The following is a 15,238-nucleotide window of genomic DNA, read 5'->3' on the forward strand; positions in this document are numbered from 1 at the left end:
TTCTTGTAAACATCCGGTTGTTAACATTTAGAGGCGCAGACAATGAAATGTGCCATTAAATGTGTCGAAAAATCATTTTGTAGTATTGCAAGGTATGTATCTATGAATCTAGACAGTGGGCACAGGTGTTGAACTTATTAATGTTATCAGCTAAAATGTTTAGTAATTGCATAGTAAATGATTTAGTTGTGTGAACCCTCTTCCAGCAGTGGAATTGTCAAGTATATTTGGTTTGATTCAGCACTTCTTAATGTCTTTATCAACGGCTAGGATCATTTAGGATGACCTCCCCTGTCATGCGGTGAGTGCCGAAGACGCCCTGCACAACTCCACACCCTCTCACATTTTACTGACAACGGGCCAACCAGTCGTCCAACTCCCAAAATGCTGAGAGCTATAAGCCATTCTTAATGACTATGGTAGGACTCGATCAGCTGGTAGAGTCCAAGGCCTTCATCAGACAGAAGAACGCTCCATCATTAAAGGTCAGAATGAGGCAGTGTCAAGGGAGACATCGGGAAGAAAAAAATTAAGATATCAAAGTGTAGTAGCCTCTTACGATTTCTTACGCCCTACATGCAGGGCAGGATGAAGTAGGTGCTACATATACTGAAAAACTTACTTTCAATAACGATTTATTTATATTTTGTCCCTATTATAGTTATTTAAAATCAACTACCTTATAAAATACATGCGCCAGGTTGAAAAGGCGATGTACAGAAAATACAACCGGCACAATCATAGTTCTGCGCTGAAAAATTTTCGCGTGAAATTCGCTAAAATATGATTACCGTTAAATTATGTAGATTACAGTAAGTATTACAGCGTATCATATTTTTTGATAAGGATTGTAGCTAAGTGAATGTTTATCGGTGTTCATTAATTATAGGCATGCCTCGACACCGCCATTTATCGTATCTATTAATTAAAGTCTAGCCTGATTAAATGCTATTGGAGTGTTGTTAGTCGTGTTGTGGTGTTGTCGGCTCAGTAACATGGGTTCTGACAATTTCTCATACCTTACTTTATTGTTTAGAAGTTGTAGTGCACCGTTAAGCAAAAGATCATTTAGTATATCTATTTAAACAGACATCAGATTCCGTTAAGAAGATTTTTTTTTTTTTTGAATCATGCGTCAGCCTCTTGGAAATCTTATAACTTGGACTGGATTATTGATTGAATTAGTGTACTGAAATCATGGGAACAAAAACATGTCTGTTTTTCTACGGAATGGGAGTTTTGTTTCATGCTTCCAGTTATTCTACAGTATATTGGGAGGTGACCGGATATGACGATTACCACTCAGGATTGTGGGAAGCTTGTAGAGACGGAGTGTGTTCATTCACTACGAACCATCTGTGTAAGTTGTGTATTGCGATCACCACAGATTCTGATAATGACATGATGATTTGGTTTATAAATTACGGGCATGCATTGAAGCGCAGATGTTTCGAAATTTTCTTGTATCGACTTAAATGTATGCATCTAAAACCTTCGTCCTTGGGCCAGAAATTCAAGGCCAGTGTGAAACAAATTAATATATAATACAATATTAGTTGATCAAAACAGGGAGAAAACTGGTTTTTACAGCATTCGATTGAAGTTGTTTCAATGTTGATATTTCTTTAAAGGCGGTACTTCTTAAATCAAAGATATCATAAAATCTGTTTCTTAAGTAGTAGAATATTAGAGAACACAGGCGTAATTCCTCATTAAGCCATACCGGAAAACCATTTAATATATAAACAGACATTGATCAATTACTGGAAATAGCGTGCCCAAATTTCAACACATTGTCAAATTTAAACAGATTGGCACACTAAGGAATAAGCTCACCCATACCTTGATACAGAAATAGCTTGGATAAAAACAATAAGTGTTATCATAATTAAGCGCAATGCTTCCATCGCGAAAATAAGATTTTCTCCTGTAAAACCTCAAGTCTGCTGGGCGCAAACTGTTAGACCCGTTGGACCACCATTGATGAAGTGGTCCAATATTGTAGAACATTCATAAATTGGTAAGTGTTTTTATCATTCTTGGTATTATATTCGATTTGTAGTAATGGTACACGTTGCATGGCATGAGTTTTCGGTAAAACACCTGCTTCATTTCATTAGTTGACGTAAGAGTTTGAGTCGGTCGTGGTCGAATCCGTGGTGTAAATGAAGGGACAGGTGTTTATAAATCTGCGTAAATTTCGAAATTTATTGCAGGTTTTTTTGAAGCTACGCAGGTGCTCGAGACTCTGGCCTTAGTAACAGGAAGTCTTGGCTTACTTCTCCTCATCTTCTACTTCTACATCAGCAAGACGTCATTCGATCTATCGCTGTGTATCGCTAGTCTTATTGCGGTATCGTTTTCAGGTAAAAGTTTAATAGACAGGCGTTGTTCGTCTCTGCCATTGTGGTCTGATACCTTCAGGTCGGTTACAGTCAACTCACATATCGCCATCTATCCAGTTAATCTCGGCAATGCTATGCATTTAATGAAGTCTTGATTAGCCGGAAAATTATTACAAATGTTACAAATCGATCGTAGAGTTAGGTTTTATTACTTATTCCCGTTTAGTGACATCTCTAAAGTTTAAAGTTTAAGTGATAGAACTCAGAAGGTTGAAAGGATGATATTACTTAAACGACTGAGTGAAAAAAGGCAACTTGTGAATAGTCATTAAAAAGTGATACCACATAGTAATTAAACTGTTGTATAATTTAGTCATTAAAATGTGGTATCACTAATTAGTCATTAAAAAGTAATATCACATAGTTATTGAAAAGTGATATCACTTAGTCTTTAAAAAGCGATATCGCTTAGTCATTAAAACGGTGATATCACTATTTAGGCATTAAAAAGTGATATCACATAGTCATTAAAATGTTATATCACTTAGTCATTAAAACGTTTTATTGCATTTTTGCCAGTGAAATATAGAAAATTATCAAACTAATAAAACTTATATTTTCACTGCAGCGACGAGCAGTGAAAATATAAGATTTTGCAGTGAAAGTATAAGTTTTCCGTTTTTGACCAATCAGAGCGAACCTTTGTATTCACCGCATTAAAATTTACCGAGTTTTCCAATCAAAGCGGAGGTAGATAAATTTGTTATTTTGCTGTATTTCTGAAATAATCCGACTAGTTTGTTTTTTTTACAAAATATTCGCTTGAATTAGCTATTCATGCACAGATTCTCCGATAACAGCAGAAAACGCTTAAATCGCGCTGATCAGTCCTTTCAAAATGGCGCCTTCAAGTTGGCGTGGAGTAACGTCACAAAGATATGACGTCATTACCGATTCACGCACTTTTTGACACTATGAATTTTTCGATGTTTTAATTTGGTTTTTAAGTATGATAGGCAATAAAAAGAAAATTGAATGGTTTCCTGTTAAATATATAGAGGATATTGAATGGTTTCCCGTTTAATATAACATATATTTCACGAGTAATATCGATATTTTCACGAGTGCGAAGCACGAGTGAAAAATATCTAAATATTCTGTCATACGAGTGAAATATATGTTATATATGACCGGAAACCCATTCAATTTTCTGTTTATTGCATTTCATAAACTGAAAAACAAAATTAAAAACATCGAAAAATTAATAGTAAAAAAGTGCGGGATTCAGTAATGACGTCATCTCTTTGTGACGTTACTCCACGTCAACATGACGGCGCCATTTTGAAAGGAGTGATCAGCGCAATTTAAGCGTTTTCTGCTGTTATCGGAGAATCTGTGCATGGATAACTAATATCAAGTGAGTATTTAGTCAAAAACTGATCAGAATATTTCAAAAATAAAGCAAAATAACCAATTTATCTATCTCCGCTTCGATTGGAAAAATTGGCAAGTTTCAACGAGGTGAATACAAAGGTCAGTTCTGACTAGTCAAAAACGGAAAACTTATATTTTCACTGCAAAACTTATATTTTCACTGCAAAATCTTATATTTTCACTGCTCATCGCTGCAGTGAAAATATAAGTTTTATTAGTTTCATAAATCTCTATATTTCTCTGGCAAAAATGCAATAAAACATATATTTTACTCGTATGACAGAATATTTAGATATTTTTCACTCGTGCTTCTCATTCAATATCCTCTATAAATCACTTACTCATTAAAACGTTTTACCACTTAGTCATTAAAAAGTGATATCACTTAGTCATTAAAAAGTGATATCACTTAGTCATTAAAACGTTACATTACTAAGTCATTATATATAATCATATTATTCTGATACATGGTCATATCGACCTGAGAAAAAATATCGACCGACCACGAAAGAAAAAACAAGCTACCATTTTTGTAAACCATAGAGAGCTCACTACAATCTCACAAGCTTATATCAGTAAAAAGAGAAATGCGTTCTCTTTCATCATCACATTTTCCATGTCTCTTTTTTACTCTTATTTCAGCTTGTTGTGCAATACTCGCTGTGATTATTTACGGCTGCAAGACGTCACTTCCGGTGTCATGGTCGTATGCTCTAGCGGTGGTCGGTGGAATATGTTTCGGAATAACAACGATTCTTTTGGCAGTATATGTTATGAATAATTCTGATAAATACACGAACTACAGGAATTCACGTCAAGGAGATATACAACACTACGTGTAAATTATTAACACTTTATTTCTACTTCAACATAATTGTCTTTCTTTCTCCCTTTGTACCCCGATACGGATCACTGAAAAAGCAGACGGTTTCCATAAGGGATTTATTGCACTTAACATTTCATTAGGCGTAACTCACCGACACCTATGGCGTGCGTGTTTTTGAATGTTTGAATTAATAAATTGTGTTACAACATAGTGCACCATTCATTTTTAGATCCTTTGATGGATTTAGTTTTGTCACTTTGCTTCTGCTTTGGTCCGATGCTATTGTTCATGGACAGTTAAGCAACAACAGGAACAGGTTATACATTTTATTATAAATTTGATGTTTCCGTTGGAGGAAAGGGCGCTGATAATATTGTGACAACTTATGCCCAATCCCCCTGAAAGTTATTCCGAATATGACTTGACCTGCTCTATTCAAACGTGTTTTTGTTTACGATATCAGTCGTGGCGTAAGAATACGGACTGTAATGGAAGGTGACAATTATCATTTAAGTGAATATAAGTTATGAATTGTATGTTTAATTCGTGAATTTACGTTTTCACTTAATTAATATGTAATTGTATTATATATATTTGTGTATGTATATAAACTCGTGTTGTACATTTAAATGTATCTGAGGAGATCAAATAAACTGCTTAACTGATTAAATGTTTAATTCGTGTATTTACGTTTTCACTTAATAAATATATGGAATTGAATTATATGTATATGTATATAACTTCATGTTGTACATTTAAATATATCTGAGGAGATAAACTGTTAAATGGAAATACAGGTATTTGATATGCAAAATTGAAACTGGAAATTTCTGAAATATGTTTATTACAAATCGTAACATGTAATGAACATGTTAATTATCCTCAAAGTAATGAATTGATAGAAATATATCTATAAAAATATTCCGATTATCACATACGCGACGCTTTTAATTAACATAATAAACTTCAAATCTACATCACTTGACAAAAAAAACCCAAAGAACTCTCAAATTACTAAAAATCGAAACTTCTTCTCGTAGATCACTTGCATTTAAATCATGTTCAAAGTGAAGAAATGTCTGTGTACCTTTAAATTATTGTATGTTGTCATGTTGTGGTATTGTAATGTGACGTCACAGCGTTTGAGCTTATCAAAATTTTATGTTCGAAGTCAGGAAGTCTTTGGCAAATTTTCGTCTTCTTCTGCGATAGTCAGACGTGTCGATACTTGTTGATAATGGTTCTGTTGTCATCAATCCAGATTGTGTGTCCTTGTTTTATAGACTTGGTGTTTGAATTGCAATCCGTCTGGCTGTCGGTGTTCACAGCATAATGATTAGATAAACGATGAAAAGTGGAATTTTGTAGCGAATTTAGACACTTGATTTTTTTTAATATCAACACAGTATGATTACAAACAATTATATATTAACTTAAACAGCATTTATTGAGCAACAAAGACAGACACAGATAAGTGATACATCGATGATTTGTTTTGATTTATAACGTCATTAGGAGTTTCAGTTCTGACGTCGTTTATGACGTGAAAACGTCCTCTAGAGTTTAGGTTCACCAGCGACGACTTGTGATTCGATACCACATTCGTCACGTCCTCGGAGGATCTTGAAAAAACCTAAAATGTATTCAAAAGAAATAAATGAAGTTTAAGGCAAAAAATTTAAAGTAACTTACTTTATAATCTTTATCTGAGAATATTAAAATTTCTGTTAGATCCTAATGTAAATATAGATAATCAATGTTATACCGTAATGATACATGTAGATGTAAATAACTTGATATTGAGGTTACATAACTAGGGAAGTTAAACAACTTGGTATAGAGGTAACATGACTTTGTTTGGAGGTTAAATAACTTGGTATGTAGGTTAGATAATTTTGTGTAGAGGTTAAACAACTTGGAATAGAGATTTAATAATTTGTAAGGAGGTAAAATAAATAGTATGAAGGTTCATTAGTATCGGGGCAAATACGTTGGAACAGATTGGAATTAACTTCGGGTCCATTAGTTCATATCAGTTAACACACCGTTATCTCCCCAGTCTGGGTTCCAGGAGTTGGCTACGAGCCAGTAGTCTGATCCGTCCTCATTTCCCCATCCCAGCAGTTTGATGGCGTGACCTCCAAGGGCCTGGCCTGTTGTGTGCTTGTACACACCTACAACACACATATATAGTAATACAACACATATGTAAAGGAAGTTATAAATAATTATACATGTGCATATTTTTTGTTGCTTCGCTAAAGACAGAATCCGGGACCTCTGATCTGGCTACTAGTCGTTCACTCAACTGATTGAGTTAAACAGCATGATACCGACATCACAAAACGACATCACAAAACGAACAATAGTGAAATAGAGCTAACACATCACATTTATTTTAGTGATCGTTTTATTAATAAAGAATGTTTAGATTTTACGGGTAAAAAAACCCACTGAAATTGCTAGTTAATGAAAGTGTTATATTTTGATGCTCTTTTAACACCAATGAATGCGTATTACACAAATGACTATGTTATTCACCAATCAGTAAGCTCGAAAAAAATAGCAATGATAAGAAATATTTGAGATTTTCTATGATAAAGCTTAATCTTACACTCGTGTCATTGCAATATAAAATGTATTTAACATATTCAACTTATTAACTCGTTTAATAAATTGTATCGTCACGCATTTCCTCTGCGGTGATGTACTAACCAGATTTGTAGGTGAGGAAGTCCGAGTATACTGTGAATGCTGCCTCGACTGGACCGTTTGTCATGATGTCAGTCATTATCTTTTCTACCGACCTCAAGCTGTATGGGGCCATACCTGAAACGAGTATAATGGCACCAGCAAATTTAGATAGTGTAACCGCTAAAAAATATATCGGTTATGTTTTAATGACTGTGCCAATTTCATTTTCTGTGTAAGTTTTCTTACAGCAGTATTGCAGAGGCGCCGTTTCATCACTATAATCTGTGAATTCGGTTGTCGGTTAAATTTCAGCCCGCCAAAATAAATGTAATGGTGTAATACAGTGGGTCTTTTACCGTGAGAGCATGAAACAGGAAGGTGTAATACAGTGGGTCTTTTATCGTGAGAGCATGAAACAGGATGGTGTAATACAGTGGGTCTTTTATCGTGAGAGCATGAAACAGGATGGTGTAATACAGTGGGTCTTTTATCGTGAGAGCATGAAACAGGATGGTGTAATAAAGTGGTTTTTTTTTATCGTGAGTGATAATACGTAGCGTCAAACCTAAAACAGATTTCATGGAATGTCAACCGACAAATTTATTCTACAACAACGTTAATCTCTAGAGAGTTGCATCACGTGCGGCTGTATGATGCAGTTTTAGTAAAGACGCACGAATAAACCAAGTCAATGAACTAAGATGCCATGTAAATATGTCATCCTTTCGGGGATTGGAGAAGAAACATATTCTGTGTAAGTGGTGAAAATGATATCAAATAAAACAAAAACTACAGCATTTTCCCTCTACTGTATCTTACTCTCAGTGTGAATTGAAAGGCGCTAATATCGTGTGTGTTTTGTACAACATCCTCTTTAAAACTGCAGTAACACTCACCCTTATGCTTGTCATTTTCGAAAGTGTTGTTGTATCCGGATTCACACTCCCTGGAACATTTCGGGGTTCGCTGAGACTTGCCGCATGGCTTTTCCTTTCCAACCACGTGGTGGTCGCAAGAGGGAACAAGGTATGGCTGACATCCCTGATGAGGAATGAGATTCAACCAAATTAACAAGAGTAAATCCGAAAAACTTTCTGGAGAGAAATCATGAAGTATATACAGTATGTAATAGGAAAATGTATTGAAAAATACCCTCCCCGTTTAGTGCCTCAAACTAGCGACCTCGCTCCTACCATTAGGCTAAAGGGAAACTCCTGTTAGACTGTGCTTGTAAGGGGATGATCTATACTGGCCACTTTTACGTAAAAAGGATGAAATTTCTGTTACTGCAGGCTCTGTAGTATGATTCTGATCAGTATATTTAATTCAATCGAAATTTTAAATTGTATTAAGATCAGCAGTAGATTTCGTACGTAACACATCTCTATAACATTTTTCAAACTGTTAACATGTTGCTCTTTGAAATGTCACAATACTGTTATTTGATGCCAAGTAATGTCAATCATTGTAAAACCTTTGATGTACATATTGGAGAAAGAGCGTTGATAATGTTGTAACAATTTCGACACAATCCTTTTGCCACGTTTTTTAAATTAAATATGATTACTCTGTGCAGTACTTCGTTCATGTAGGTATGTGCAGTCCACTTAAGAGTCTGTTGAATGTTTATTCAGTATAAATAAACCTACATCACGTCAAAAGATGATGACGATTTGGTCATCGTTTACCTGCTTGATATTATAGTGTCCACTTCAGTGGCGGTTTAAGGTATATTCAGTATAAACCGATATATATATATATAATTATATACAGCACGTTTCAGGTATATTCAGTAAACACTTATATAGATATATAATCATATACACCAATGCCTATTTACTGTTAAAGAGTCCACTTAAGTGTTTGTTTAAAGTATAATAATTATAAAATTATAAACAGCACGTCAATATATGACGACGACATGGTCAGCATGTACCTGTTTACTGTTATACTGTCCACCAGTGACCAATCCAGTCCTTTCGTAGTAAGACCAGGCAGCCTCGAGGAATCCACCGTCACAACTAAAAAATAAATAAGACACGTTTTATTTCACAACTGACATAGATACGTTTTATTGTATGCTGCGTTTATTACCGTGTATCATTGTGGGGTGGTGTTTTTTTTGTACAGTAGCTGGTGGCTACCTCCACGGAGGTCACGTCGTATGATATCGCGGGCGATTAGGGTAACATAGCCAAATAACACAAATATGATAAGAGACATGGCGACTCATGGTTACTGGTTCCGAGTAAAAGGGAATTATCAAGAATCGAAAAAAAACGAATGATGTGGTTACCTTCTCCCATTTGCTTCATTTTTAACCCTGCTGTATTCCTTTTCCGATGTATGAAATTCTTTTCACAACTGGTCACATTTATTAGTGTACCATGTTTCTCTCTCTCTCTCTCTCTCTCTCTCTCTCTCTCTCTCTCTCTCTCTCTCTCTCTCTCTCTCTCTCTTATTGTTGGTGTTAGTACGTTTATATTTCTTATCAAATATTACAGGTAGCCGTTGCAAAAGCATTGCACATATTTTGTATAGCATTTTCATTGGTCAGTTTGTGTATTAGCTAATCGATCAAGTAAATTATTTGGCAGATCAATATTGTCATTTTGGTTAATTGTTATAAAGTCTATAAAATTATTTTTAGAGTCATTGTTCAATTATACATCATTAGACATGTGCGATGTACAACCAACAACTAATCTAACATGAAGGTGTCTGATCAGAGGGAAAGCGATCAAGCGAGCTAGGTAAACAATTAAAACCATATCGTTTTTAGGATGTAAACTTGACATTTTCTGTTTTCTTGGATTTAGTTATGTTTTAATACTTATATATATTACCTACCCGTTTCCACAGTTCTTGCAGCATGACGTCAGATCCTCAGCGGAGATATGGAAGTTGGATTTACCTCCGGATTTGATACAGATTCTGTCAGACATAGCCTCGACAGCTCCAAAAGCCTGAAAAGGAAATATTGTTACAATAACAAAGGAAATACTGTTACAATAACAAAGGAAATATTGTTACATGGCCGATAACAAAGGAAATAATGTTACAATAACAAAGGAAATACTGTTACAATAACAAAGGAATAACAAAGGAAATACTGTTACAATAACAAAGGAAATACTGTTACAATAACAAAGGAAATACTGTTACAATAACAAAGGAAATATTGTTACAATAACAAAGGAAATATTGTTACAATAACAAAGGAAATACTGTTACAATAACAAAGGAAATACTGTTACAATAACAAAGGAAATACTGTTACAATAACAAAGGAAATACTGTTACAATAACAAAGGAAATACTGTTACAATAACAAAGGAAATACTGTTACAATAACAAAGGAAATACTGTTACAATAACAAAGGAAATACTGTTACAATAACAAAGGAAATACTGTTACAATAACAAAGGAAATGCTGTTACAATAACAAAGGAAATACTGTCACGTGACCGATAACTAACTACGCGACATCCTTATTCAGTTGTATTAAACAGCGGACTTACATAGAAACGAGTGGCATTATTTTGTTTCGAAGCATTTTAACGAATCAGCGAAGAAATTTTTTTAAATTGATATTCAAATAGCATCAATTATTAAAAGAAAACATACAAATAACCAAGATTGCATCATTTAAATATCATCATTTATCAAAAACATAAAAATTTGGTTACATTGAATACACAAAAATGAAAGAACTGCGGTTATACTTTGATTTTTGTATCGTTATAAATAGACTGCTACAATGACGTCATATAATGATGTCATATACATGATAACGCCATACATACCCAACATGACCCACAAGCCCCCTGGTCCCTAACTTCCTTAAGAGTTGGACAGTTAGGCCATTGAGTTCGGGAATCAAAATTGGTTGGAAGGTCATCCGGGATGTGCATATGTTTTTCCGGGAGTTTCATGTGATCTGGGGTCGGAAGTGTGCCACACATCGTCTTCGCGTACACGACACGGTCCTCCTTGCGAACATGACGGAAGTTCTCACCGGCCTGTAGGTCAAAGGTCGAAGTTCAATTCAAATATATCCAGTTGTATAATAAACACAACAGTAAATACAGAGGGTAAACGAAACTATTCTAACTAAAAATCAACAGAATGTCAGAATACAAACAAAATACCATTAGAAAAAAATACCAGGAATACAAGACAATTAGAGCCGGAAGGGTAAGAAATATACAAATCTAACTAAAATCCACCTTCGGTTGTATCCTCAACATGAGATAAGGTAGTAACAACGTAACCACGAGGTTAATCAACAAGCGCCATCACCTCTGGTTAAGTGAGCAAGTATGATTATACTTGTATATTTAAAATGCATTAATGATTTATATACCACTATTACATGTAAAAAAAGCTTTATCTATCAGCATCGAAGTACTAAATGTTCAAATACAATACGAGCATCATAATATCAGCCTACTATTTTCAAAAAAATCGGATCGATAGGACTACTGGAGGAAATTCTTCAACAGAGAAATCGTCAACTAATGGAATTGAATTCGTTTTTCGTTTTCAAATAAAGAACAAGCTTAGTCCCTTTATAATTCAATAGGACATCATGCTTCTGAGTGCAGGTGTGGAATTTCAGTATGATTGAACTATAAAAACCTCAACCAGACAGGAAGGAACAACTCACCTACAGGGATAACGACAATGACCACGGGATCGAGGTAAAATGCATGCCCTATCATCTGTGTGTCAGTCTTGATAAGAAAAGTATGTTGTTATCAAAAAGCAATCCTTGTGTTCAAATACCTTGGTTGTGGATATGGTCTTAAACACGATAAAATGTGACCTTAAGAAAGATATGTGATACTCACCTTCCATGTTGTACCGACGGAGTTGATGTACTTTGCCATCAGGTCGAGGTCAGAGGTCAAGAGACTTGCAAGGTCATCGCTGGGCTTAGCCCAGGACGTCACCACCAGCACACACAGAACTGCCAAAAACTTCATCTGGCAAAATTTAACGAAATATTGCTGAGTATGTAGACATAAAAACATATTTGAGAATAAACAAAAAATGGATAATGATATGGTAACCGAATTCAGAAGGATATCTGTTTTGAATATCGTTGATCCCAATACTTCTACATGTTATGGTTTATAACTTATGTGTCATTTTTGGTAAGAAATAATGAACTTGGATCAACTTCATGAATATACAAAATAATTAGTGGAGATTAATTAATTTCTTGTCATTGTTTTATGTACATTTTATCGCAAAATATCTTTCAAGATCCTAACACGCGTAACAATACAGTTAATATCATGTAGGCTGTAAAGAAACGTTCTCGAACGCTTGGGAAACACCCCCGGCCCACTCACGTTTAAGATATATGTAGTTTAAGAAAATTAAAGATTCATGAAAATCAGATTCCATTTTTTAACTTCATATTGACAAAAATTAACACGAAATTTAAAATGACATTGCAATCTATATATATATATATGCGCATGCTGTTTTTGTTGCGTTGTGAATCCGACAACTCTAACTCATTCGTGGTGTAATGTTTAATATGTCGTTGGGTAATGTTCCGAAACAAGACCAAAGTACCGACTTAATAACGAAACCATCGTTCTAACTCTAAATTGAGTTTAACGATGGCAAAATATCAATAAAATTATAGGTTGTCATGACGACTCCTGACAACTACAATGATAATACGACCAGGTGTTACGGTGAATAAGCGTCTTCAGCTTCATCGACCAGCAACATTAATCTAGTTCTCGAGAACTAGGGTGTTGACATCTGAACCACGGTTATACCTACCCAGAATCGAGCACGTCTGACTTACAATATTCAACTTTTATCATGATGTCGAAAATGCAGGTGTTTTATAACTTTGTGTCTCATAAAAACATATCTTTTAGGAAAATGCGGTGCTTGAATTTTTTATCACTAAGTTATATTATATAATAAATTGTTATGTTGATAAGTTTTATAATATTATGTATATGGTATAACAATGTTCTTATTCATAAAATAGCGTCAATGGCTAACAAATAAAATGTAAATTAAAGCATTGTTTAGAAAAAATAAATGAGAGGCATATCCTCGACTCACCTTGTCACTTACCCCACCGAAAAATACTGATCAATATCGGCCGATCGGACTTTATATTCTATCATCAGACTGGAGTCATCCTGGTCATGAGAACGAAACCACGAGACCTGGATACTGAACCTACCCTCATTTACATTATAGAATATTCCAGACACTGATATTGCTCATGACGGACGGGCTTATCTTGGTTAAGCAGGGCAGTTGACGATATGTTACGTTATGTGGTCATGTGGTAGTTCAATATGTCGCGATAAGGGTTATCTTTATGATAATACAGTTTGCCTATATAATTTTAACTTTAAGTATTTATCTAACAATAAATGATGAGTATGGTATATGAACTACATAAAGTTTGCACGAATGTATTCTTTAATCTGGTTTCAGAATAGAATTGCTATATAAAGATATATTTATTTTATAAAGCAACTGAAAATCAGCGGCAAAACTGTATATTACTATTTCAGAAGTTCTTTTTATGATTTACATACAATATATTGTAAATACAGATGAAGAAAGACTCTTGTGCGTGAGACAGGGGGATCTTAGCCCGAAGGGAGATCCTTGATCTGAAAACACTCGGCTGCCTGTCTGATTCTCAAGGGGTTGAAATCCCTCTTACGTATCAGGTATTGGCGTTGCATCAATGTAAGCCAGTGTTGACGTGACGTGAAAGAATTGTTGACATCATTGTATTGTTGCCGTGACGTCATACAGGTATTGAGGACGAGCTTATGTAGCTCACCGTAGGGATGAAAATCTCACAAAAGAATGGATCAATATAATCCTACATGATGTCGTGAAGAGCAACCCTTATCTCAACCGGGGTGTAAGGGTTTGGTTCGTCAGCACGAGGCTTTACCCTTTTAAAGACAGATTTTTCTTTTCCTACCAAGAGATTCCCCATTGAAGTGTTGGGGAAGAGCTATGAGTCCAAAACCCCTGAAACGAACTTTCAGACCGAGTGACTTTGACCTTTGGTCAGTTGACAAATTTTGCTTTATCATGTCACAGCAAAATATTAATCGGTAAAAGTATATAAAATCTGACCTTGACCTTACACTCAATTACCTTGATTCTGACCCAGTGACCTTGATCTTTGATCATCAGACTCCTTGCTTAATTCCAACCAACCTTACTTCAAAATAATATAACAAAATGTTAATCAGTGAAAAGATACACAATTTGATCTTAACCTCTGTCTGAACTTACTTGACCTCTGACGGGATGACCTTCACTTTTAGCTCAGTTGACTCATGGTTTCATTCCGACTAACACTGCTTCATATTGCCATAGCAAATGTTCATTAGTGTAAAGTTACAAAAATTGACCTGGACGTTTGACTCCAATTCTCATCAATTAGATTACTTATTTAGAAAATTCTGTATTTCTTGGTATCAGTATGTACACTGTTTTGTATCTTGGCTTACTAACACTAGTTCGAAGTATCGTCCCTATCTCTAATCTTACAATCGCTTAAGTTCCGTTTGTCTACACAGTACTTAAATTCTTTTTAAAGCCTTTTTTCTCGTGATTTAAATTATCAAGAACGACCTTAACAAGGACTAGATTAAGGCCGTTTAAACGCTTATTACGAGACGGAAGTACGTTAACTTAAAACTATAAGATGCAACGACCCTACACTTTCCGACAATTATACGAAATTCTAAAAAGGGCGGAGGGTTTGGAGTGTTTTAATTGCTCATACTAAAGGGTCTTTTAGTCCCACACTTAACCCCTATTATGAATTTCCTTTGACAGAAATACTTGTTCTTCGTGGGTGTGTTATGTCATCGGGGAATACCCCGGCGTCTCCAGTCCTGAATTAAAGACACCGTCGAC

The 15,238-nt window shown here is 35.0% G+C and overlaps 2 protein-coding genes across 3 annotated transcripts; one reads left to right on the top strand and one right to left on the bottom strand.

Annotated features, from left to right (window-relative positions):
* Window positions 1-581: 581 nt before the first annotated feature.
* Window positions 582-5,279, top strand: LOC117321044. The gene is made up of 3 exons (XM_033875525.1): window positions 582-1,360; window positions 2,217-2,366; window positions 4,422-5,279. Exons 1-3 carry the CDS (start codon window positions 1,198-1,200, stop codon window positions 4,619-4,621), a joined length of 513 nt encoding a protein of 170 aa, XP_033731416.1. The 5' UTR covers window positions 582-1,197; the 3' UTR covers window positions 4,622-5,279.
* Window positions 5,280-6,031: 752 nt separating this feature from the next.
* On the bottom strand, window positions 6,032-13,505 carry LOC117321043 (cathepsin B-like). 2 transcript variants are annotated; one of them, XM_033875523.1, is made up of 9 exons: window positions 13,400-13,505; window positions 12,154-12,288; window positions 11,107-11,322; window positions 10,150-10,265; window positions 9,236-9,320; window positions 8,196-8,340; window positions 7,321-7,434; window positions 6,651-6,779; window positions 6,032-6,238 (listed from the first exon to the last, which is right to left on the bottom strand). In XM_033875523.1, exons 2-9 carry the CDS (start codon window positions 12,286-12,288, stop codon window positions 6,162-6,164), a joined length of 1,017 nt encoding a protein of 338 aa, XP_033731414.1. In that variant the 5' UTR covers window positions 13,400-13,505; the 3' UTR covers window positions 6,032-6,161. The 2 variants fall into 2 exon arrangements, with proteins under 2 accessions (XP_033731414.1, XP_033731415.1); XM_033875524.1 differs by having other exon boundaries at window positions 13,412-13,430.
* Window positions 13,506-15,238: the final 1,733 nt, after the last annotated feature.

Source organism: Pecten maximus, unplaced genomic scaffold (assembly GCF_902652985.1).
Source record: "Pecten maximus unplaced genomic scaffold, xPecMax1.1, whole genome shotgun sequence".
Classification (NCBI taxonomy): Eukaryota; Metazoa; Mollusca; class Bivalvia; order Pectinida; family Pectinidae; genus Pecten; species Pecten maximus.